Here is a 26931-nt window from a genome sequence, read left to right as displayed (position 1 = left end):
AGCCTAGAATCAGGATGCAATCCTGCACCCACTTACCTGGAGCAGCTGGACAAGGGAATGCAGGATGTGATGATGTCATCAGTTGGAGCACAAGGGTTACTGATGAGTCTCCTTGCTCTGGCAAGTAAATAAACTCTTAAGTTTAAGTTTAAGTCTTGAGTTTAAGTCATAGCAATCTTTGCAAGCTTGTATGCATTTCTAATTAAAGGCTTAAGGTTACATTTCAGTGAACAGGAGATCTTTTGCTAAAGCTCAATTTGTTTTGCAAGTTTAATCCATACATTCAGACGTAAGCATCACTGAGCTCAATGAAGCTTACTCCCAGGAAACTATACATGGGGCTGGAGCCATGCTGCTGGGAAGTTTATCGTATGCTGGGACTCCATGAAAGTGTCACGATTTTTCATAGCATTTATTTCTACAGAAGCCTGCATTTCTGGATTCCCCTATGGGGGAATGTCATAATGCACTTGTATTTTAAAATTTACCACTACACCAGTGCCTGGTAGTAAGTTGCATTAAACTCAGTATGACTTATTTCTGAGTCAAACTCTGTAGCGTTACGCTTTCATTTAGTATGTAAATCGCTGTTCACTTCTCTGGATTCAAATGTTTATCCTGTATTTCATTTTCTGCTGTCTTTCTGCTCCCTTATTCTATAGTGTGTGTGTGTGTGTGTGTGTGAGAGAGAGAGAGAGAGAGAGAGAGAGAATTTTCTCTCTTGCAGTGTAACGGAAGATTTCCCACTGAGAATATTTAAATACTCCTCCCCGCTGCTCCTAAGACAAATGGTGTGATTATTAAGTAATAACCATTCCTTTTCCTTTCGTAGATCCCGGGTTGCACAGGCAACAATTTTTCCTGCAGAGACCGTCAAATGTGGTAGTTGTCGAAGGGAAAGACGCTGTGCTGGAATGCTGCGTCTCTGGCTATCCAGCCCCAACGTTTACGTGGCTGCGAGGAGATGAAAGAATCCCATTCAGGTACCTAGTTCCTCAGTTTATAACAATGCGTTGGAAAGAACAAATCTAGAATTCTGCTGCTCACTTTTGGATCAGCTGCTTTGTCCCATGTGGGAACCATTGCTAAAAGGAGAGAAAATTGTAAGTCTGCTGGACCCCTACACATGGGAAGGAGTGAATAGCCCTCCCACTGAATATAATCGATCATTCATGCTTATGATATTGTATAATTTCTTTTTAAATTGACGTGAGTTACCGGGAACAGTGGAGAGGGTGGGATGTAAACCTTCTAAAACAAGCAAAGCCATCCTACACATTCCCTTATTTTAAACCAAGTTTTCTTGCTGATATTCCAGGTCCAAAAAGTATTCCTTGCTGGCTGGCAGTAACTTACTGATATCTAATGCAACAGATGATGATTCTGGGACGTATACTTGTGTGGTCACCTACAGGGAGGAGAACAGCAGTGCTTCAGCTGAGCTATCTGTTTTGGGTGAGTACAGACATTTCTGTATCTTTTGCGGAGTCCTTTGCAGTCTGAAAAAGTCCTTTGCATCTGAAGAAGGATTTGCTGCGCTTCCAGATGGGTATTTATTGTGGAGGCTCACACAAAGTGTCTAGACTATGTCACTGGCGTAAAAATGCTGGCTTATACTGTATCTTCTCCCCACCTTTATACTTTCAAGGGCTAATCCGATAAGTGAAAAAACAAAAACCTGTTACTTGTTTGCTATATCACAATGACTGGTTTGCAAATTAACTGGAACACCCTCAGATTTCTTTGTTATTATTGGGTTTTCTTTATGAATCTCAGTCAGGTTGAAAGACATCGTCACATGCCTACAGTGCCATGAAAAACATTCAATTGTGTTTATTCTCAAATTGAATTCCAAATATTGTCTCTGTGGTTGGGTGATTTTTTTAGCTCTGTGGATAAGATGAGTTTCCTGTGTTTGCTTTCTTCCTCATTATGTTGAGCTTGTTGGGTTCCTTTATTGTTGTTTAGTCGTGTCCGACTCTTTGTGACCCCATGGACACGCCAGGCACTCCTGTCTTCCACTGCCTCCCACAGTTTGCTCAAACTCATGTTAGTAGCTTCGAGAACACTGTCCAACCATCTCGTCCTCCATCATCCCCTTCTCCTTGTGCCCTCAATCTTTCCCAACATCAGGGACTTTTCCAGGGAGTCTTCTCTTCTCATGAGGTGGCCAAAGTATTGGAGCCTCAGCTTCAGGATCTGTCCTTCCAGTGAGCACTCAGGGCTGATTTCCTTCAGAATGGCTAGCTGCACCTGACCTAGGCAGGGCAGCACTGACCAGCAGCGTAGCGTGGGTTGTCAGCACCCGGGGCAAGGCAAGTAATTTGCACCCCCTAACCCATGGATTTGCGCCCCCTAACCCTACAAATCTATGCCTATGAATGATGGTCCCTCTCTCTCTCTCTTTCTCATATTCCAATTGATTCCCATTTCCGCCGATCGATCCCCGAAGCTCTCACCCAGCGAAATTCGTGCGTAATTACGCTTCACCATCCCTAATCCTGCCGCTTCCACCGGGAAATCATGACGGTGCGTTTCTCCTCTCCAAACTTTCCCTGGCCCTTTGCCGGCCGGTGCAGCCCTTTTGGCTACGAGCTCCCCACCTTCTCTGCCCGCTTCCGACCCCACCTCCCCGTCCAGCCTCCCTACCTCCTGAAAAAAGGCGACGGCGCCAAGCAGGACACCCCCGCGGCCATTGGAGAGAGGCGGGGCCGAGGGAGGCAAGCCAATGGGCGAGGCGGGGGTAGGTGGCCACGGGGGCGGGCGCTGCCGCAGTCCTCGGGTGGGCAAGGTAGGAGCAGGCAGAGGCTGGCCGGCCGCTCTGACAATAGGGGCGGGCCGAGGGCACGACGGGGCTGGGCCCTCTGGACTCGCGCCCCCCCCAGATGTTGCGCCCGGTGCGGCCAGCACCCCTGGCACCCCCCACGCTACGCCACTGGCACTGACGACTGGACTCCAGCAGAGGTCAGTGAGGGAAAACATCCTGGGGAAGCATTGGACCAGGTTTAGACTCAAGCTCACCCCAAATGCTCCCAGGGGCTCTGGTGTGGCCCTCACCCCTGGATGGGGACCAGACAAAAGCAAGGCGAGTCCCTGGATTACTTTAACGGAATACCCTTTGAGCATTGGAGGGGTAGGTGTGACAACCTTCCCTCCACACCACATTGAACCAATGCCTAACCACCAAACCTTACACTGTTGTGATGATTTGCTACGTGGCAGGCGAAACCCAAGTGGTGCCAGCCAATCAGCCAAATGGGAAAATTCCTACTGGGTCCCTGTACCCAAAACAGATGACCCACGGCGGCATGGCAAGGTCATAATGAACCCTAAATATAGGGAAGGTGGGAGGGTGATTTGATACACGAGGCGAAAAGAGGAAGCTAAACGCAACGTGCAGCGGTATGTATAAGTCCCTTGGTTAATGCATGAAACGATCCCATTGGCAGCCAGAATTACCCCAGCAACCGAGGGACCACCAATCGGGTTGTTGTGGCTATCCAATCGCTCCCACCCACAACAGCAGTGAGGGCAGTCTTGATGATCTCACCTCAGCGCGTGCTATCTGGGAGGAGGACACGATTTGCCAAAATGTGCCATTATACACTCAACAGGATAGCATTCATCCCTAAGCAGAAACATAACTTTTGCACGGTGAAATATACTCGGAGTCGAGGGTGGATTTCATGCTCTTTATTCAGCTCATAGTGGTGAGGAGGTAATGGAAGTCCCCTCAAAGTATCTGCTTTATATACATTATTTACACAATGGGCTGCCCATGATTGGCTAATTCTGGGATTCTCCTGTAGGATTCACTTCCATCTGGAGCTGGATTGGGTGGCTCCTGTGGACCAATCATACTGCTGCATTGTTCTAGGACCAGTCAGACTGCTGCATTTTGGATCCTATTGTTCTAGGACCAATCAGACTGCTGCATTTTGGATCCTATTCAACTCAGTACATAACACACGGGCTGGTTTTTCTGAACCTGTGTGGTCCGATTGCATATCAGCTCAAATCCTAGCATATCCCTGCATCTGTGGATATTTCTGCCTCGCCAGAAAGGCCCCATTGCATGGATTCAGGGTAGGGATAGTGTTTTCAGAATGGGTAGATGGCATATTGGTGTGTATGTGTGTGTGTGTTAGTTCACGCGATCCTTTCATGTGTGTCTATTGTTCCTCATTCAAAGTGCTGCCTGACTTGTTGCTCTTGCTTATCTCTGTGTCTTATCTGAATGCTTACTGCCATGCTAGTGCTTTTCTACCCTTCTCGTCTAAGTGCTTTCTTGACTTGCTAGCTCTTATCCTTCCTCTTAATCTAATATCTGACTAGCTTGCTGGTGCTTATCCTTCCTCCCCATCTGAATGTTTCCAGTCGTGTCTCTAGGGTTGTGCGCCCATCTCACTTAAGAGGCCGGGGGCACGTGGCCAGCGTGACAAAGCTGCTCTGGCAAACCAGCACCAGCGCAGCACACGGAAACGCCGTGTACCTGAGGTACCACTGTACAAACATAGCAAAGAAGTCGTAAAAATAAATAAGACACATTGAAAACTACAAAACCAAACTGAACAGTTTCCACATAAAAATAAAGATACAAAAAGTTAATATCAGTAATATCAGTTAATATCAGTAACAGCAGCAAAAACTCGCAACGAAACTTTCCCAAAAAGGCCCAAGTCCTTGCTGGGCAGCAGCCGCAGCAGCAGTTCTTATGAGGCCAGTCAAGCCCCACCCTAGGCCAGGTGGAGAGAGGTAGGAACAGGGCCCTCAGGCACTCAGCAGGTGTCAGGGAACTGCCATCAGAGCATCAGGTGGTGGAGGGACTCAGGCAGGATGAAAGAGACTCAACTGCTGAAGCAGGGACCAGCAGGGGGAGGAGTGGGTCTCTGAGGGAATGCGAGCAGGAGGGAGGGCTCAGGGAGGCTTCCAGCGAGAACAGTGGGGAGGTATCGGAGTCTCCCATAGGGAGACCCATACCTCGCAGGAAACTGTCACGCCGTGAGTCCAGGAGACGCGTTTCCGTTAAGGAACTTCTTTGCTGGAAACGCTTCCGCAGACAGCCACTGTCGGACTCTACTAGTGACTAGAGCAGACATGTCTGAGGAGCTCCGTCACACACGGAGGTTTGTGGGGGCGCACAAACTCTGAGGGAGCACGTTTTCATGCACAAGCAGCTAATCAAACCCTCACAGCAGTCCGACAGTCTTTGTACGCTGCCTGTGCAAGAGAAGGCATCATGAGCGAACCAACCGGAACCGGAGGAGCAGGGGCTGGAGCTGGTCCAAGCTTGGAAGATAGATACCGAGCGTTGGAGGTTCAACTGGCCCTGCAGACGGCGAGGCTGGAGGAGAGAAGGGCTCAGGATGCAGACAAGAAGGGGAGAGCCACTCAATTCCCCAGAAAGGTACCAGGATTGGTGCAGAAATTTGGGGGGGACCCCAAGGACTACCATGCTTTTAGGACAGAGATGCAATATGCCCTTAATGTGCAGTTCGATGAGTTCCCTGATGAGGAATCGCGAGTTGCTTTTGTAATTGGGCATCTTGAGAAAGGGGCTAGAGACTGGGTTCGACCCCTAATGGCAACGCACAATGACATACTAAAGGACACAATGAAGTTCTTTCGTGCAATGGATATCATGTTTTCCAGCGATATTGAGGAAGGGGTGGTGCGCAGACAGCTAATGGCTTGTAAGCAGGGGAGTCGATCTGTCCGTGAATATTGGACTGAGTTTACCATGCTGATTCACAGACTGAGTTGGGATTTATCGGCGGCACCCGTTCAAATGCTATTTGAAGAAGGTCTTTCTTCGGGGGTGAAAGACGAGCTGGCACGGAGCCCCAGGGCGGAGTCTATGGATCAGCTGACCAAATCTGCGCTGACCATAGGAGCGCGGCAGGAGGCAAGAGCCTTGGAGAGGCGGGAAGGGAGAGGGGAACGTTGGAAGGAGTTCCGCATTCCAGACATTCCTGAGCCAGCTTTCCCGCCGGCAGAGCCGATGGAAATCGGAACAGCGCGCGCGCGCGCATTTTCAAAAACCAGCGAGGGAGCTAAGAAGGAGGGAAAGGGCCCCCGGAAATGCTATCTCTGCCAACAGCCAGGCCACTTTGCCAGAGTCTGCCCCCAGAGGAAGGAATGGCAAGGGATGGTGGGAGCTGTTGAGGGGGGAGAAGAAGGGGGAGCGGAGCAGGTAAAAGCCAACGCCTGGTTGCCACAATTGGGGCACTGCAGCCAGGCCAAAGAGCAGTGAAAGTGCCCGTGCCAGAAGCTCCTCGACCTGCTCTAGTGATTGAAGTGTCGCTAGAGCTGCAGAATGGGCACCCCCTAAAAATAAAGGCGCTATTGGACTCAGGCAGCTCCTGCAATTTTATGAGCAAGGAGTTTGCTGCTGAACACCAGATACAGACCATCCCTTTAAGCAGCCCCCTGCAGGTGACCACGATTGATGGCAGGGAGTTGTTGGGAGGAGGAGTCCGCTTGCAGACTGTCCCAATGATAATGAGGGTGGCAAGGCACACAGAACTGATAGCGTTTAATGTGGCCACCCTGGGAGGCGCTCCCATTATTTTGGGAATGAGCTGGCTAGCTCTACATGATCCGCTGGTTGGCTGGCATCAAAGAGTGGTGTCCTTTGGTTCAGCACATTGCCTAGAACACTGCAAAGAGGAGAAGGGTTCAGTAGGGGCCCAAGCCACCCTAGCAGGGACTGAAGTAATGGGGAAGGTGAAGGTACCACCACAGTATGCAGATCTCAGCGACGTGTTCAGCGAGAAGGAAGCTGACCAACTACCACCTCATAGACCCTTTGATTGTCAGATCAATTTACTCCCTGGAGCACAGCTTCCCGTGGGCAAGTTGTATGCCATGTCAGACAGGGAAATGCAGGAGTTGCGAGGGTTCATTGACAAGAACCTGAAGAGAGGCTTCATCAGAGAGTCCAAAGCAGCAGGGGGGAGCCCAGTGTTCTTTGTGGACAAAAAAAATGCGGACAAGCCGAGACTTGTATGTGATTTTAGGCGGCTGAATGCAGTGACTGAACCGGTGGCGTTCCCTATGCCCAGAATTGATGATATTTTGACCATGGTGAGGAAGGGAAAGATTTTCACAAAGCTGGATCTAAGGGGGGCGTACAACCTGATACGCATAAGGAAAGGGGATGAATGGAAAACCACCATGTTTACCCCTTTGGGGGCGTTTGAATACCTCGTTATGCCATTTGGATTACAAGCAGGCTCCGCGTGTTTTCAATCTTTTATGAACCACGTGCTGGGCCCTTTGCTCTACAAGAATTGCGTTGCCTTTCTAGATGATGTGTTGGTGTATTCTGAGAATGAGGAGCAACATGTGAGAGACGTCAGAGAAGTGTTGAGCAGACTGCAAGCCAACAGGCTGTGGGTCAAACTGGAGAAGTGTCGGTTCCATACCAAGGAGGTGGAATTCCTGGGGTACCGCCTGTCAGACAAGGGATTGGCCATGGATCCCGGCAAGGTACAGGCAGTGCTGGAATGGAAAACACCCAAAACCAAGAAGGATGTGCAGAGGTTCCTAGGGTTTGGAAACTTTTATCGTAAGTTCATCCGCAACTTCGCCCATCTGACGGCGCCCATCACTGACTGTCTCAGCAGTAAGAAGAAGTTTGTATGGACGGCGGAGGCGGAGCGAGCGTTTGAGGAACTGAAAAGGGCCTTCGCCTCTGAAGAACAACTTCTGCATGTGGATTTACGAAAGAAGCTAAGGGTTGAAACAGACGCATCTGACAGAGCCATAGGGGCGGTGCTTCTTCTGCAGCCGGGGAAGGAGGAGTCGGAGTGGCGTCCGTGTGCCTTCTTCTCGCGGAAGCTGAACAAATCCGAGAGGAACTACACGGTGTACGACCGAGAACTGCTTGCTATTCATGAGGCGTTCCGGAGATGGAGGCATCTGCTAGTTGGTGCACAACATAAAGTGCAAGTGTGCACGGACCATAAAAATCTAGAGTACTGGAGAACGGCGCGAGTGCTCAACCAAAGGCAGTTGAGATGGGCCCAAGAGTTCTCCAAATTTAACTTTGAGATTTGTTATGTGCCAGGCCCAGAGAATGTTAGGGCGGACGCTCTCTCACGCAAACCTGAATATTTGGAGGGGGAGGGAGCACCCGAAGAAACCCATATCATTCCAGAGGACCGCTGGGTGTGTGGGGCGACTTTGGTGGGGCAAAGGGAATTGGTAGAGGGTACGGTGCAGGATGCATACGCCCAGGGGAAACTCAGGGATCTCAGAGGGGAGGAAGACAAACCCGGTGGTTTTGAGGAGAGAAATGGGGCATTGTATTATAAGGGAGCGTTATATATACCTGAAGGGGAATTGAGGGAGAAAGTACTCAAGCAGCTGCACGATAGCCCCACAGCAGGGCACTTTGGGCAACACAAAACCATGTGGCTGGTTACCAGGGAATTTTGGTGGCCCAAGATCAGGGAAGATGTGCGGGAGTATGTGAGAGGGTGTGAACAATGCCAAAGAGCCAAGGGGGAGAGGCAGGCGCCGGCTGGTTTATTAGAACCACTGCCCACACCTGAGAGACCGTGGGAAGCAGTGGCAATAGATTTCATGACTGATCTGCCAAGGTCTAGAGGGAAAACAGCCATCATGGTTGTAGTAGACCTGTTAACTAAAATGGCCCACTTCATAGCCTGCTCACATGCGGTTACAGCAGAAGAAACCGCCAAATTGTTTGTAGAGAATGTGTTTAGGTTGCATGGCGCCCCCTTGAGGGTGGTTTCAGACCGAGGGAAACAATTTACTTCCAGGTTCTGGAGGAAGCTCATGAGCTTACTGCATGTAGAGGTTAATTTCTCGACGGCCCGTCATCCTGAAACCAACGGGCAGGCGGAAAGAGCAAATGGGGTTCTCCAACAATATTTGAGGTGTTATGTTAATGACAGAGAGAATGATTGGGTGGAGAAGCTGGCGTTGGCAGAATTTGCCTACAACAATGCAGAGAACGTGTCCACGGGGATGAGCCCCTTTTTGGCTAATCACGGGTGCCATCCCAGAGCCTTCCCAGGGGGGGAGGGGGAGAACTGGAGCGTTCCAGCTGCAGAACAGTTCGTGGAAGAAATGGAAGCGATCCATCGCCAGCTCCAACTCAACTTAAACAGGGCTAAGGAGGAATATAAGAGGCAAGCAGACAAAAACAGAAGGGAAGGTGAAAGCATCAGGGTGGGGGACCAGGTGTGGCTGTCAACCCAAGGGTTGCCATTCAAAGGAGGTTGTAAGAAATTAAGACCCAAAAGGCTGGGTCCGTTTGAAGTCATACAGCAGGTCAATCCAGTGGCTTTCAGGCTCCGGTTACCGAACCACATGAAGCTGCACCCAGTTTTTCACAGGTCGTTGCTGTCACCGTATAGAGGAGACAGTGAGGGGAGGGTCACTAGGGGACCAGCAATGGAGGAGAAGGAACACAGCTACCATGTAGCGGAGATCCTCGATTCCAGGTGGAAGGGAGATCAAGTAGAGTATTTGGTAATGTGGGAAGGGGAACCGGAGTCGGAAAACACCTGGGTTAGGGCAGAGGATGTCAATGACGAGGTTTTAATAGAGACTTTTCATCAGAGGTTCCCACGTAAACCTCAGCCTGTAGCGAGGTTCCGAAGGGAATACTTTGCCACCACCGACGAGGAAGAGGAGTTGGAGGGGTTCCCAGATTCTGAAGAGGAGGAGGATTCAGCTGGCCAGGACGACGATCGATGGAGAGAATTGTTCGAGACGTCAGAAGATGAGGAAGATTCGTTTCGGGGTTTTAGCCCTTCACCTCCCAGGGGGGAGGAATTGGGAGGGGGTGAGGGGGGCCCTGGAGGGGAGGTGGATGTCAGGGAACTGCCATCAGAGCATCAGGTGGTGGAGGGACTCAGGCAGGATGAAAGAGACTCAACTGCTGAAGCAGGGACCAGCAGGGGGAGGAGTGGGTCTCTGAGGGAATGCGAGCAGGAGGGAGGGCTCAGGGAGGCTTCCAGCGAGAACAGTGGGGAGGTATCGGAGTCTCCCATAGGGAGACCCATACCTCGCAGGAAACTGTCACGCCGTGAGTCCAGGAGACGCGTTTCCGTTAAGGAACTTCTTTGCTGGAAACGCTTCCGCAGACAGCCACTGTCGGACTCTACTAGTGACTAGAGCAGACATGTCTGAGGAGCTCCGTCACACACGGAGGTTTGTGGGGGCGCACAAACTCTGAGGGAGCACGTTTTCATGCACAAGCAGCTAATCAAACCCTCACAGCAGGGGAGTCCTCCCTGGGCATGCAACTTATGCTTCTGAAAATGAAAATTTTAATTATTCATCCAATTCCCAAACTTCATCTCCTGGTATTCCAGATGACATGCATCTGCCTTCACCAGAGCTGTCCCCACAAAAACCTGCTTTAGCACATATATTAGTGGACCAGGGTGCATATATTTACTGCCACTGTCAGGAGGAATAGCCTTGACTGATTTTGTCTCTGGGTCCGTATCCAGGCATCATGCACGGCATGGCTGTGATGCAACATTTTGATGCCAGCGGTTCCCACACAGAAATAACAGTACTCAGGGAAAAAATTGGAAGCACTGTTGTTTTCCGTGCCACCTGCTGAGCAGCAAAGCATACCACTTTGCCCCTGCTTTCATCCTTGTGAAAACCTCTCTTTCTTCCTGCAAATGATTCATTAGCCAGTAAGCATGCTATTTGACAGAGATGTGAGGGGAGGAGGAAATGTATTGGGTCTGGGATCAAAGAGTTGAGTTTGCCAGTGTGTCAGTTTTTCATGGAATCAGAATTGTACAAACACTGCGTTTAGAGAGGTGGTTTGTTTTTAATTACTGAACAATGCTGAGTTATCTTTGGGTGATTCCAAAAGATTTAAGGAACCACGCAGATAATACTTGCTCAAACAGGAGCCCAATATCACTGTAATGCTTATTTAGCATTTGGGCTTTAAACCTTATGCATAAAAATGCTTTCATTAGTGAACAGAAAGCCCTTATTTGGATTAGAAGAGATTTGATGTGTGCACAACAATATCCTTTTATTAAGCCACAATGCAATGTTATGGAAATTATGCATGATGGAGGCTTTGAACTCTCTGGCTTTTGGTGCATTAATGTTTCATGGGTTTCAATTATTTCATAATGACAAAAGTAATTTTTGAGAGAGAGAGAGAGAGAGAGAGAGAAGCAAAACAAGTTGTTTTGCAAAACACTTTCTTTTTATTTGGCCTTACAAGCTGCCTAATGATGGAATGTGCATGATGTTTTGCAATTGCGGAGAGGAATCTTTGTGTAGTGTAGCACTCACACCTAGATCTAGAGACCTACTGGTATCTGTCAAGTTTTGTCAGGACTGTGAAAGTCTTCAAGGTTCCTGTGCCTAGGACCTTACCGGTTGCTTATCATGGGTTCCTGTTAGGATAGCCATGTTCCTTCCTTTATTGAAGAATAGTCTTCTATCTGAACAGCTGTCAGCAGACAGTCCTCTACTTGAAAAGAGAATTTAAAATTGGTAGTGTTGTACAGTGAAGCTATTAAAATGTAAAAGAAAGAAAGAAATGTTTTTCCTTCTGTTTTCCCATTTCTTTTTAGTCCCAGTCAATGATAAAAATAGCACACAAACAAGCATGGATGTAGAAGACGGTTGCAAATTATCTGTTGTTCTCGCTGCAGTTTGATGCATGTGACTATTGCTAAACAAAGACCTCTCCTTTTGTTTGACTCTTCCCAGTCAATGTTACTTTTCATTGAATTTAAAATGTATGACCATTAAGGAGTTGTTAAATATCAGTTTAAATATTCAAGTCATCTTTTCATTTCAGAAACAAGTGTCTATAAACAAAATAGTGCATGTTATTTTCTCGTTGCTGTGCCATTTAGCAACTGTTCAACACTGACAAAGAGAGAGCTTTTAAGAAAGAAGCTTCTGAATGAATAGCTGATATTAGGGTTCCTTCTAGTAGCACCTTAAAGACCAACTAAGTTAGTTCTTGGTATGAGCTTTCGTGTGCATGCACACGAAAGCTCATACCAAGAACTAACTTAGTTGGTCTTTAAGGTGCTACTGGAAGGAATTTTTTTATTTTGACTATGGCAGACCAACACGGCTACCTATCTGCAACTGATATTAGGGTGTATGCTTGCCCTAATTTGAGGCTTAAATCCCGAGGTTCTGAACTTAAAAGTGTCAACTTGCTTCTTGTAGTTGGTTTATCTGGCTCCTTTTTAAAATATATATATATAATTTTTATTAACAGGCCAATCAAATCACATTAATTCCAAATTATACAGCCAGATTTTTAAATTTTTGTTGGTGGTACCCATACATCAAGCTCCGAAAGGGGACCAAACATCACTCATATTGCTGCTTTAATTAAACAGTTCTATCCAGTTCTGTCCAGATAGTCTCTTTGTTACTTTCCTCATCTTCTTGTTGTTATCAAATATTCCTTTCTTTGCGATCTCTGATAGTCTTCACAAGCGGGTTGAAAACAAACATCCTCTGTGTGGGTTTTACACTCTCCAAAAATCATATCAAATAAAGAAAAGACGCCATTTCCACACCTCCGAACATTCCCTCCGTCTGTCCGTTAATTTCCCCCAGGCTTGCCAAACATATCTCCGGGGGCTCTGCCAGTTCAAGATCACATACCGATAACCATACATTCACCTTCCGATGACCCTGGTTCTCCCCCCCCCCTCGTCTTTCTATAGGCAAGCCTGTCTTAGCGAAACACCATTTGTAACTGCGTCATAAAACTTTCCATTCTCCGGTGTTTCTACCAATCCTCTCTTTGATCATTTCCACACAGTTCTTGATCTCCTGCTTGTGATTAATAATTTGCAACGATTCTTCTTTCTGGAGGGGAGGGTTATTGGTACTCACATAAGATAAAAAAAAGAAAAGTTTTTTCCTCCCCCCGCTTTCCGTTTCATTCCAACGTACCAGTCTTTTAGTGGTGATTCTTCACTTGATTTATTGTTCAGCCCGTCACTCCGCTCACAGAGATCCATTAATCAGCAGTCTTTACTCCCGATCTTCACTTGATGTATGGGCATTAGCTTCTTTCCAATTATATATTTCCAATTATATATTCCGAGCTAATGCGAACCAGTGCGTGAATTAGAGACAGCGTCCGGGAGAGCCGGCCTCACTCAAGGGCTTCGTGCCAAGTGCCCACATCCCCTTCTTTTGAATCCGGGGGTGAATTATGGACACCGCTGGCAAGGCAGTCCCCCCCATTCCCTTGGGGGGCAGGGAGGCTGCATACTCCCATCACAGCCTCTTAATTACCTCGTGTGGGTCAGAGAGATGTTATTGTCAGCCATCTTCCAATGCGCCCCCTGGTGGCCCCCGGTTTATCTGGCTCCTTTAGAGCTGGAGTGCCCAACATAGTTCTCTCTACAACTCCACATGCTAAGAGGTGTTGATGGGAGTTGGCACACCAAGATGATTGGTAACCATGGGCTTTGGGACCTTGTGAACCATGAGTTCTGCTTCTAAGGGACCTCGTGAACCATGAGTGATCCTCTCAGTGAGTAATTCCCAGTACATTTCTTTCTGTAGAACCTCAAATACACCCAGGAACACCATTTGAAAATCATTAAACTAGTTACTAGCAGATAAGCTTGGGAATGCTTAGTAAAATGCAAAGCGGGGGAAAACCCCTCTTGAAGGATATTGGAAATAATCTTCCATATTAATTTTATTTAATCACACTTCAAGGACCTTAATGAAACTTGTGATAAATTATGAGCCTTCAGACCCCATCCTGTGCCTCCTCCCTGCACTCAGAAGAGTCTTGCCCAGACTGGTCTTAAAACTGGTAGTTATAATTAGCTCTTAAATGGATCGGACATTTTGCTAACAATTACATAGAACAGATTCTGTTTACAGCAAAATTCATCATTTCACCAGGAGTGTGGCTCATGCTCATAACAATTACCACGCACTGTCTGTTGCAATAAAATATATTTTACTAGAAGTTGTCAGCTTGGCAGCATCATAAAAAATGAGATGGAAGTGGGGAGTAGGTGATTTATTATAACCACTATATTTGATACTCTCTTCTTTGTTTAAAAGGCAGGGTTGTAGTCTCCTCTTCAAAGAAACTTAGTGGCTAGAGCCAGGGATTAGTGGCCTTCCAGTTCCTAGGTCTAAAATGGTAGTGGGTGGAGGGGAGCATTGGCTGCCAGGGCAATGGCTGCAGCCACAATTCTCTCTCTCTCTCTCTCTCTCTCTCTCTCTCTCTCTCTCTCTCTCGTGTGTGTGTATTTGCTGCTCATGCTGGCCTGCCGGTCCTGTACCTCTTTATGAGGCTGGGATCCCAGCCTCGCAAAGCGGTTCAGGGCTGGCGTCACTACAGTGACATCGGTGGTGAGAGCTGGACTGCTGCAGCAGGCTCTGTTCACCATCTGCACCCCACCCCGCACACCAGCAAACCATGCTACACCACTGGGTGGTGGTGAACCCTTTTCAGACGAAGGCCTCCAGTCCCTTGAGGGCACCTTTCTGGGGATGGGCATGCCCAGAAGCAAAGAGGTCTTTCTCTGTGGCAGCTTCTCCCTTGTGGGGCTTCGTACCCACAGAGCAGTATCTAACAGCTTCATTGTACAGCCTTTGCCATATTTTATTTATATACCACTATTAATGGCCTTTTAGTTACTTCTGGCCTCCTTGAGTGGGTGAGATGTTTTAGTCCTACCTTTTAAAATGTAGGACTGTCTTTTAGATTTTGCTTTGTTTTGCTTTATGCTTGTTTCAGTGTGTGTGTTCATTGTAAGTTGCTTTGAGTTACTTTCATAAAAAAGTGACTAACAAGGGCTTATCCCCACTTCCTCTTGCCTTGCTGCTTTCCCCCAGGAGAAACCAGTCTTTAGTGCTCAGAGCAAATGGCAATTTGGGTTTTGACTAATTTAGAGCTAAAGAGTGGGGGTTTTTTTCTGGGAAAGGAACAGGGCAAAGGGGAAACTGCTGAAACCCCTGCTTTCTAGACATGGGACAAGCAGAAGTGTTTGCAAATGTGGATAAATAAATAAAAAAGCACTTTTGTACAGGACAAAATTGATAAGTGACCAGGCAGTTTAATTTTTTGTGCTTTGCTCTATACAAACACAGAACTGGGAGAATCAAGGTTGGTTCTCCAACATCTGTGAGCATTTCATGGTAGGTGTGATGGGATGATGAGCTGCTTGTGCGTAAAATCGTAGTCCCTCAGAGTTTGTTCAAGTCCACAAACCTCTGTCTGTGACGGAGCCCCTCAGACATGGCTGCTCTAGTCACTTGCAGATTCTGACAGTGGTTGCTTTCGGAATCGCTTCCAGCATAAAAGCTCCTTAACGGAAACACGTCTTCTGGACTCGCGGCGTGACAGTTTCCGGCGAGGAGTGGGTCTCCCTATGGGAGGTTCAGAAACCTCCCCACTGTTCTCACTGGACGTGTCCCTGAGCCCTCCCTCTTGCTCGCTTTCCCTCAGAGACCCACCTCTCCCCCTGCTGGTTCCTGCTTCAGCTGCTGGGTCTCTCCCAGCCTCCGTGAGCCCTTCCACCAGAGACCCACCTCTCCCCCTGCTGGTTCCTGCTTCAGCTGCTGAGTCTCTCCCAGCCTCCGTGAGCCCTTCCACCACCTGTCCCTCCGATGGCAGTTCCCTGACAGGAGGGTATTTAAATTCTAGCCTATAATTCAGCATTCTCAGACTGTACATCAAAATAAAGGAAAACTGTTGTGATTGCTAGACTCTTCTAAACAGAGTGTGCACCTTTGATGTGCACATTGTATCTAAACGTGGCCTATGCATCTTGCATGCCTTGTTCCTTTCCCTAGCATGGAAGTCCTTTCCATGTTGGGAAGTAGATTAAGTGTTCTCTTGTAAAATGTATTCTTTAGAAAGCAACCTCTGTGTGGGGAAAACAAGCTGCTCCTCTTCTTGTTTCCTAACAATGTCATTCAACTACCCTATGGTATCTGAGAAAGATCAAGACTAAGTTACAATGCCAATCAATAACTTTGCATTCTATATGCCAGGCATCAAGTGGTCTTTTGCTTGTCTAGGTTATCCTTACTTCCTTATCATTGGCTGACCTGCTGTGATGTCATGGAGACATCACAAACGTTCCAATGATTGGGGAAGTAGAAATCCACTGTTGAATCAAGCTTCTGTGGGCCAAGTTAGATATGATGCAGAAGACCTTTGCATTACAATATCCTGCGTTTATTTTAAAGGCCAAAGCAGCTATGGGGATCTTCAATACTAAACAAGCCCATGAACTTGAGATTAGAGGGGTTAGCTTTTGACCTCATACAGTTTTCCCAATAGAGGCCTGACCCTGCTGCCATTGAGCTTGTGGTTTGAAGCACATCTGTACAATACTAAAAGAAAAGCAGGGGAGCTGGACTGAAGCGCTCAGATTTTCAGCTGCATTGAAATTGGAGAATTCTACTTCACCTCTAAAGAGTAACCAATGGCCACAGCACTTCTCAACTTTGTCACGCTCATCTAGAACAAAGGAGACCATTTCCACACACCTCAAAGTCTGGGAAATTCTCACCCACATCCTGTGGGACAGATGAGGCTTGCAAGTAGAAGACAGGTGGATGGGAATCTTTGTGAATCACACACAGTGGTGCTGCCTCATGCTGGTTTTACTGGCAATCTTCTCAGCATTTGGCAAAGCGAGGATATTGTCATTGAATTCTATGTCTGCAAAAGGTTCCAGTTTCTATCCTGCATAGGGCTGGGAAAGACTCCAGGGAGTTTCTGCCAGTCAGCATAGACAGTACAGTGGTACCTCGGATTAAGTACTTAATTCGTTTCGGAGGTCCGTTCTTAACCTGAAACTGTTCTTAACCTGAAGCACCACTTTAGCTAATGGGGCCTCTTGCTGCTGCTGCGCTGCCGGAGCACGATTTCTGTTCTCATCCTGAAGCAAAGTTCTTAACCTGAAGCACTATTTCTGGGTTAGCGGAGTATGTAACCTGAAGCGTATGTAACCCGAGGTACCACTGTACTGAGCGAATGGACTGATGGGCTCATTCATAGAATCATAGAGTTGGAATAGACCACAAGGGCCATTGAGTCCAACCCCCTGCCATGCAGTACAAGGCAGCTTCTTCTTTTTGAATGTTTTGCTTTGCTTTGTTTCATGGAAGTTTTTAGTCTCTCAGTGACTGTGCTTGATGCTTCAAAACCCTTTCCCCCTCTGGTTCACCCATGTGCTGGATGTAGCTGTGTAATTTCTTGAATCACCTGAAAATTTCCACTGATGCTGCAAATCAAAACTAGCAGCCAAATGGTGTTGCTGATGGCACAGCTCTCATCCACTTCTACTTGTAGGAAAAATAAGCCAATGGGGAATATTTTTCTCTTGAGCTGCACAGGAAGGTTTGCAATCATGTTGTCCACCCACCATGTCAAGCCTTCTTTCAGAAACTCTTATCATAGGAAAGTGCTTTCTGTACCCCCCCTTTTTTTTTTTTTGCACATTGCTACTTCACAAGCTGTCTAGACTTTCAGAGCACAAACATGGGAAGCACAAAAGGTTCATCTACAAAATAGCAGCAGTGAATAAAAGGAGCAAATCTACTATTGTTTTATGTAAACAAGATATTTACCGCATTTATATCGCCACCCTTTCCCCAACAGGATAACAAACAGGACATCTGAGAACAGAAAATGCATTTAAAATACATTCAAATAACAGTAATGTTATTAATTAAGCAATTGGAGTGGTTGTTCTTATATAATCCTTGTTTTCAGCAAAATGACAGCTTTGTCAAAAAGTGCAGCAAATGTCCAAATGTGCAGAGACAAGTACAGATAAATTTACTGATTAAAGATAGCATAACGCAGGGGTGAGGAATCCACAGTGTCATTTTAGGGATTGCCCACTCATCCTACACCTGACAGCATACCTGATATCAGGTGTGGACAGGGCTTCACAGGAATCATCTGGTGTCCTGAACCCCTGGCCCACCCAGCAGCAAGTCAATATAGTCATACCTTGGTTGACTCGAATGTTTTTGGTCATACCCTGGTTGACTCGAATGTTTTGGCTCCCAAATGCTGCAAACCCAGAAGTGAACGTTCCAGTTTGTGAACATTCTTTGGAACCCAAATGTCTGACATGACTTCTGTGGCTTCCAATTGGCTGCAGGAGCTTCCTGCAGCCAATCAGAAACCGCGCCTTGCTTTCCGAACATTTTGAGATTCTGTTCGACTTCCGAGGTATGACTGCATGTCAAGTCCAAAGTTCAAAGACCAGGGCTCAATCCACACAAGCAAAGTCCAAAGACCAGGAAATACAGGTCAGAGTCAAACCCAAAACAAAGTCCAGAGGTCCAGGAGCATCCACACTAAGTTCCAACCGATGTACGAAGTTGAGCAGATGCAGCACCTCAGCTCTGCTTCCCTTTTATACCTTGCATGTTGGTTGCAGCATCTGGGCTGGATGAGGCCAGGGACCCTCACCTGTTTTGAGCCTACTCCAGCTGAGGAATCACTCGCCTCCTCCCAGAGCTAGCAAGCCCCACCTGGCCCGCTAGGGAGCTGGTCTGTGGGCCCCTGCCTGTCTCAGCCACCTAGAGCATACCCCCACTGCTCCCTAAACCTCTGAGCCTGCCGTGTTCATGGAGACAAGGCCCCCTCTGGCTCAGGAGATGGTTCCTGCTGTTCCAGTTCCAGTGAGTTCTTCCTTCCCCATCCGCTTCTTGCCCTGGTGTGTCCCAGTCCTGGCTACACCCATCATCAGGATCCTCTTCCTCCTCCCCATTGTCCTGCCAGTTCATGACCTCTGGAGGGCTTCCAATTGTTCCTCTCTTTGCCCTAGGTGAGCTTCTAACTGCCCATCAGCTGATGGGCGGTAGAGGCAAACACTACGTAAGACCTAAGAACATGGTTATAGTCAGTGCCAACAGCGAAATTAAGATCTGGAGATTTCTTAAGAACACCAGCTGTCAGCGGGGAAGTCCCTGATGCAAATCTCAGCTGTGATCCCATTTGTTGGCCTTAGGCGAGCCATTCTTCTTTACCTTCAGCCTGGAGGAATATTGACTCTGGTGGTGATTTGATTTAGACCTGCTTCTTAACAAAAAAAGGCTAGCGTAATCAGCTTACTGACATTTTAAACAAAGAAGCGTGTGGCTTTAAGCTTTTGTTCCTGAGGTTCCATGGTAATATAAGAATGTAGAAAACCACATGAGAAAGATGGGGGTCACATGAGGGAAAAACATGCAGCTATTAGATGCAGCCCTGCATGGGAGCCAACTCCTAGGGGCTGAGGTCACTTTGCCCCCCCCCCAATAAAACATTTGAGCCCACCCCCCAAAAAAGTTGACAGACATTGCTATTCAAATGCAATGAGAATAATTTATTTTTTTGCTAACACTGAATTGGGATTGGGGGAGAGAAGCCCCTGAAATGATACTGAGATATAGAGATAGATAGATAGATAGATAGATAGATAGATAGATAGATAGATAGATAGATAGATAGATAGATGCATATATATATATATATACACACACACACGAGAGAGAGAGAGACAGACAGACAGACATAGGGGTAGCTTGGGTTAAGTACTTACGGCAATTCGTTCCAGTGGTCCGTTCTTAACCTGAAACTGTTCTTAACCTGGGGCCTCCTGCTGCTGCTGCGCCGCCAAAGCACGATTTCTATTCTCATCCTGAAGCAAAGTTCTTAACCCGAGGTACTATTTCTGGGTTAGCGGAGTCTGTAACCTGAAGCATATGTAACCTGAAGCGTATGTAACACGAGGTACCACTGTGTGTGTGTGTGTAACTTTGTGTTAATGTAACATTTTTATATGTTACTGTGTATTTTTGAAATACTTTGTTTAAATTGTCCGTTGCTGCTTCAGTTTACTGTACACTGCTTGGAGATACTTTTAATATATTATGCAGTATAGAAATTAAATAATCAAGTTGAATCAATCAAGTATATGAAGTGCCTCAGGCTGAGGCAGGCAGATTTCATAAGCGTTAAATCGGGGCTCAGACTGAACCTTGTGGCTGTTGTACACCTCTGTCTACTGTCTAGTATATCTCTCTAAATGGAGCTTAGGAAGTCCTCTTACTTCTACCTAGCTGAGTATCTCAGCTACAAACGAACCTCCCACTTCATTGTTACTTCTCATTCTCAAGCCCTTTTGTTACCCACTGAATTCTCACACAACATGTCAGAAAGTTTTCTGATGAATTCACCCCATGCTGGGAGAGGAACACAAGAATAATTTGTAGTTCTTGCCTATGGTAGCCCATCAATCCCCTCTGGAGCACTCAGACTGTACTGAAATTCACTAGGCAGTCGGAGATCAGGTCATGGTGGGGTCTCCTCCACCTATTTGCTGGTTCTCAAAACATCCTGGGAGAATTGGTTCAGGCTTGATTTATTAAAATACAGTGGAGTGCAGCACAGCAAGGATTTATCTGACAAGTGAGCTGGGTTAACAGAGGCCACGTGTCCTAGCAGAGGCAAACACTGGGCTATGGCTGAAAGAGAGTATTAAAATCGCCAAACCATCCAAGTGGGCTTAGCACTGTGCATCTGTATAATGAGATTAAGCAAATGAGTGTAAATTCAAAATGACAGACAACCAGTGACTATTAGATTCACTTTCTTTTTCCTCTGCCCTGATCAGATGCACAAATTAATCCACGCAACGTAAACTGATAAGCAGCAGCATACATAAATGGGTGATAATTTAGTGATATTCCACATCATTATAATTTTACATTGTTGCTTTATAATTTTGTGCTATAGTTATGTCATAAATAGAAAAAAGGAAAAAGATTGAGCGTAGACTCCTTCCTGCAGTCAATGCCATTCTTGCATTCTTTTGCATATGCTTTTCACATGGATATATAAAAGTGCATTTACTTGGAATCTGCCAGTAAGATTATGCCTGCCCCTGGTCCCAAATCATATCTACCAGCCCAGTTTGCCTATGCATGCTGAACTTAACATGTAAGTAGAAAACTACTGAATCTGGCCTGTTGGTTATTTAAGTCTCTGGGTAAATGTACACTTTATGTTCTGAAATATTTGTATTTGTACAAACACCAGTATCTGAATATTATTTTCTGCAAAGGGAGTCACAAAATATGTCTGTTATTTCCTAGACAGCATGGACAGGATTCTAGGGTGATGGGAAGGGCTTTAATGTGGGACTTGGGTGGCACTGTGGTCTAAACCACTGAGCCTCTTGGGCTTGCCGATCGGAAGGTTGGCGGTTCAAATCCTCACAACAGAGTGAGCTCCCATTGCTCTATCCCATCTCCTGCCAACCTAGCAGTTTGAAAGCATGCCAGTTCAAGTAGATAAATAGGTACTGCTGTGGCAGGAAGGCAAGCCGTGTTTCTGTGCACTCTGGTTTCCATCACGGTATCCCGTAGCACCACAAGCGGTTTAGTCCTGCTGGCCACATGACCCGGAAAGTTGTCTGTGGACAAACACTGGCTTCCTCGGCCTGAAAGTGCCGCAACCCCATAGTTGCCTTTGACTGGACTGAACTGTCCAAGGGGTCCTTTCCCTTTCCCTTTTACCTAATGTCAGAAGGACTGCACATACTGCTTCTGTATATATGACAAATTTAGGCAAAGGATGCTTAAGCAGAGATTGGCCAACTGAAGGGAAGTAGCAATCTTGTGGAAGCAATATGACTGGAAGATGCTGGGGATGGAGGAGGAATCTGGAAAGCCATGATTCCAGAGCCGATGGTCTCACCTGCCTGGACCAATGTGTGTATCAGAGCAGGGGGTACAGCTGGAGGAAGCAATGCTTCTGAACAGCAGGTGCTGGAACCAAAAATGGAGAGCGCCCTTGTGTCAGATCCTGCTGGCAGGTTTCCCACAGGCATCTGGTTGTGAGAACAGGATGCTGAGCCATTGGCCTGATCCAGCAGGCTCTTCTGATGTTCTTAGTAAAGGTAAAGGGACTCCTGACCGTTAGGTTCAGTCGTGGCCGACTCTGGGGTTGCAGCGCTCATCTCGCTTTATTGGCCGAGGGAGCCGGCGTACAGCTTCCGGGTCATGTGGCCAGCATGACTAAGCCGCTTCTGGTGAACCAGAGCAGTGCACGGAAACACCGTTTACCTTCCCGCCAGAGTGGTACCTATTTATCTACTTGCATTTTGACGTGCTTTCGAACGGCTAGGTTGGCAGGAGCAGGGACCGAGCAACAGGAGCTCACCCCGTCGCGGGGATTCGAACCACCAACCTTCTGATCGGCAAGTCCTAGGCTCTGTGGTTTAACCCACAGCATCTTATGTACACTCTATTATTCATGCGCTGCCAGATTCTCACTCTCTTGTGCATTGCACACTGGTGTCCTGCCACTATACATGTTGAAATCAATGCAGCAATCCCCCCTGAGAACGATGGTTGTTTGTTGAAGTACTATTCCTTTCAGGAGGAATTCTGCATATTATGCGAGTGTATTTGATATTGAATTCATGTTAGAGTTACAGAAGGAAATGAATATCAAATACATAATATGCATGTAAAATATGTAAAAACTCCCGCTGAGAGTAACAGCATGTCGTCTGTTCAGTCTGGTATCTAATCTGCACATGGGAAACATGCAAACACACAGAGACTTTTGCATTAGTGAAAAGGACACAAAAAAGTATATTAGGACAGATGCTTTCAAAAATGTGTATATTAGGCAAAACAGCCTATAGAAATGTGTGCTTTGGTAGACATGCACTCCGCAATTTTTGCTAGAGTTCCTTTTTCTGGATATGTCAATCACCAAGGCAATGGAATGTGCCCACCTGCAGAGTTCATTTTGGAGGGATGCATTTGGGTGAAGTGAATTCTTTTCATCCCCACCCCACCCCCACCATCTTATCCTTGAATAATACCTTGGGGACATTCTCTCACATGGTAATGGTGAATCTCACATTCTGTAAAACTTGTTTTATGGTTGATTTTTATTATGCTGAATTTCTCAATGACCATATACATACTGTTTAAAACAAGCTTGTTCAGAAGTGTGGCAAAATGAATTAAGGATTGGAAAAATGAGAAAACTAACACTGATGGATTTGCACATCCCAATCCTTCTTCTGAGTAATCATTCAGGAGAGCTCACACCTGCAAGATTCCCTAGATTAATTTATTGCAACATCTCTACTAAACAGCCTCTCTCTGTAGACCTTAACAATGTCTCTTTGGATGTGTGATGGTCGCGATTAGATACAGTATTCCAACCTGAGATAGCTCAGCCAATGGAGCATGAGACTCTTAATCTCAGGCTGGTAGTTTTGAGCCCAGCATTGGGTAAAAGATTCCTGCATTGCAGGAAATGACCCTCGTGGTACCTTCCAACTGTACAATTCTATGATCCTATGAAGTGTAGCCATAGTTTTTTGTACTGGCATGATGATAGTTAATGCCTACAGAACTGGCAAGTCTGGAGTCTCTGGTCCTTTCATGTCTGCAGTTCTATTATTTTACCCAGGCATTAGCAATTAAAAATACTTATGAAGGTGTGAACACAAACACACAGTCTTCCCTTATAAGTATATTGTAGGAGCATTAGTCACACTCAGCATAGGGTTTATGGGCAATGATTTATTTCAATATAGCCTGTTAAACCATGACTGTAGACCACTTATTAACCATGAATGTATTTTCTCCCAACTTGCATGTATAAGAGAAGAAAACATGTACCTTCCATTTTTAACTTTCCAAGTCTATTTTTTAAAAAACAAAAACAAATGAGCAGTTATGTTATGCATGAGGACTCTGGTTGCAATATTTCTTTCCAGACGATGTGGGGCAGCTGCCAAAAGTCCCAACCCATCCTTGGTACCTCCATTTGAACAATCTGACAGATTCAGAGGCAGGGGTGCCAACTTGGGCCCCAGGTTATGAGTGCCCAATGGTGCCTGCAATGTCATGTGATATTATGACGTCATGACGTCAAGCTAATCAGCACATCGCAACAGTGCTTCTGAGGCCTAGCAGGGCCTTGGACGTGATCTCCAAGGCCTTGTGGGGCCTCAGAAATCATGCCAGAGGCCTTGCGTGAACTCTGATGCAACTTTCAGGTTGTACCGGAAGTCACAGCAGAGCCTATGCTGTGGGTGCTGAGCACCCAGAATTTTTGTGGGTGCCTGGGCCCCCAGGGCCCCCTATAGTTGGCACCTATGTTCATAAGTAAGGGACGTGGGTGGCGCTGTGGGCTAAACCACAGAGCCTAGGACTTGCCGATCAGAAGGTCAGCGGTTCGGATCCCTGTGACGGGGTGAGCTCCCGTTGCTCGGTCCCTGCTCCTGCCAACCTAGCAGTTCGAAAGCACGTCAAAGTGCAAGTACCACTCTGACGGGAAGGTAAACAGCATTTCCGTGCGCTGCTCTGGTTCGCCAGAAGTGGCTTAGTCATGCTGGCCACATGACCCGGAAGCTGTATGCCGGCTCCCTCGGCCAATAAAGCGAGACGAGCACCGCAACCCCAGAGTCGGTCACGACTGGACCTAATGGTCAGGGGTCCATTTACCTTTACCTTTATGTTCAGAGGTGGCAGTGGTGAGGGACCTCTAAGAGTTGTTAGACTGAGTAGTTGCAGTAGCACTGAGCTGAATGGCATGGCTCTGTATAACTCACTGCTACATGGTCTCACTCTGCACTTTGCAAAACTTTACCTCTACTGGGGGAGAGAGGAGGGAACCACAAAGGAACATAAGGAGTGCCTGCTGGATCAGGCCAATGGCCAATCTAGGCCAACGTGTTACCCAAGCAAGACAAGCGTGCAACAGCAGTCAGTTCCCAGGAACTCTTATTCAGAGAGGTACTGTGTCTGACCATGAATGCAAAGTTTAGCCCTCAAGGCTAGTAGCCATTGATAGCTTTGTACTTTGTGAATTGGTCTAACCCTGTTTTACAGCCATCCAAATTGGTGGCCATCACTACTGCCTCCTGTGGGGCTGAGCCTATCATGGGACCTTGATGACTACCTCTTGCTTGTACACATCAAAATTCCAGCTTCTGGGTTGTATTTAATAAAACCCCTCATGTCCAAGCCATTGTGATAATACATCTAGGAACTGCCAGAGCATGGATCACTGCAGCATAGGGAATCTGGAGGAAGTTTGTTTGTTCGCAATCTGAAGCAAACTGACCTGATCTGTACCTTTCAGGTTTCTGCACAGGTCAGATCCTGTCCTCTTCAGGATCTGGACTTACACTGACTTCTACCAGGTAGTCCAAGGGCTACATCCTGAATTTCCCACAGTTTTAGTCATCTGCAAAGCATAGCTCCTGCCACATGGGTGGAAAATGGGGCTACAAATGCCTGCAGGAATTATGGCATGTGTGGGGAGCTCCTCCCACCACTACCAACGGGAGATCAAGTTTGCATGTTCAGTCCCCATAAAGGACAGCTGCAGATTTCTACATTGCAAGGGGCTGTACTAGACATTCCTCAGTGTCTCTTCCAACTCTATGATTCTGTGATCATTCAAACATCCCATTTCCTCTTCAAGCATAAAGTACAAGATTTGGAAGTTTTAACATTTGCTTCTGCTTTCTTTACTCTTGTTCTCTTGTATGACATGCAATAGATGGAGAGGTTGGTTTTTCTATATAAAATAACCACCATCTCTTTGCAAAGACTGCAGGGAAATGTTTTAATACATCTGTGGGAATGAACAAAAGGTCTCTTCAAATTACACACTTGAAGTCAAGTTTCTCCTGAGGGGATGAAGTGAAAAAAGAGGCTCTATTATGTAATTACTTCTGAAGCTCGTGTATTTGAATTTGACCTAATAAAAGGAACCTACTCAGATTCCTGCAGGTTCTAGGTAGACATATGTGGCAGTGAGACAATGCACAGGGCATGTTTTATAGTGCCCCCTCATATTCTGAGTATCTATGCGAATATGCATTTCAGCCGGCCTAGTCTATCACTGGACAGCTGTGGTATTGTAGGGTGTATCTTCACTGCAAAGTTAAATTGCTTTAAGAGTATTTCCCTCTCTTCAGAGAACTCTGTGGCAGGAGACAGGAGATCTCAAACATATTCTTAGCATATAAAAGAAGAGGCAGTATATGCCAGATCTTTATTTCTCTGACTTTCCCTGAAGAAGGGCCAGTAGGGTCCAAAATGCACTGAGATTATTTATTTATTCATTTTATCTATAGAAATACTGATATACAACTATTCTTTTTTATACAGAAAAATCTGAGCAGTTTAGCATTTTACAACAATTATACATAAAAGCAAGACAATAAAAACCATGTGGAAAATGTGAAAGTCAGAAATCAGCTATTATGGAAGGTACCATTATCAACATCTCTCTCATCTACCTCCTTGATATTTAACTCCTTTTTGTGTGTGTGAAGTTTAAGTACCCTTAAGGCTTGTTCATGTGCTGCACTGAACTCAGGTACAAACTGTATTTACGTGTGCGCAGGTGTCTGTTTAAAAGAACATACCTTGGTTCTCCAATGCCTTGGTACTCAGACAACCAGAACCGAAACACTGCAAACTCGGAAGTAGGTGTTCTGGTTTGCAAACTTTTTTTGGAAGCTGAATGTGCTCTGTTTTAAGTGCCACACTTCTGTTTTGAGTATTACGCTTCCAGTTTGAGTGCCACCCTTCCCTTTTGAGTGCTACGCTGAGGTCTGTCTGTTTTTGCTATTCATTTTGTGTTTTTGTTTTTGTGGCTTTGTTGTTTTCTTTTTGAGACTGTGTGGAACCCAGTTCAACTACTGATTGATTGTGTGACTGCAGTACATTGCTTATTGCTTTCATTTTATGGATCAATGGTCTCGTTATTCATGTTCAATTATAAAATTCATGTTAAATTGCTGTTTTAGGGGTTGTTTTTAAAAGTCTGGAATGGATTAATCCATTTTGCATTACTTTCTATGGGATAGAGTGCCTTGGCTTTGGAACGCTTTGATTTTG

General features: G+C 46.4%; 1 protein-coding gene across 4 annotated transcripts in view; it reads left to right on the top strand.

Moving 5' to 3' along the window:
* The window catches only part of DCC (DCC netrin 1 receptor), a gene marked incomplete at its 5' end in the record, with an annotated part of 959801 nt that overhangs the window by 478431 nt on the left and 454439 nt on the right, over positions 1-26931 (top strand). For all 4 annotated transcript variants that reach the window (XM_081212644.1, XM_081212643.1, XM_081212642.1 and 1 more), the window contains 2 exons: positions 833-983; positions 1319-1455. In XM_081212644.1, coding sequence (XP_081068770.1) covers positions 833-983; positions 1319-1455 — 288 coding nt within the window. The remainder of the gene's footprint in view (positions 1-832; positions 984-1318; positions 1456-26931) is intronic.

Source organism: Podarcis bocagei (genome assembly GCF_964188305.1).
Source record: "Podarcis bocagei genome assembly, chromosome: 11".
Taxonomy (NCBI): domain Eukaryota; kingdom Metazoa; phylum Chordata; class Lepidosauria; order Squamata; family Lacertidae; genus Podarcis; species Podarcis bocagei.
Note: the sequence above shows the minus strand (reverse complement) of the source record. Positions and strands in the feature narration are given on the sequence as shown.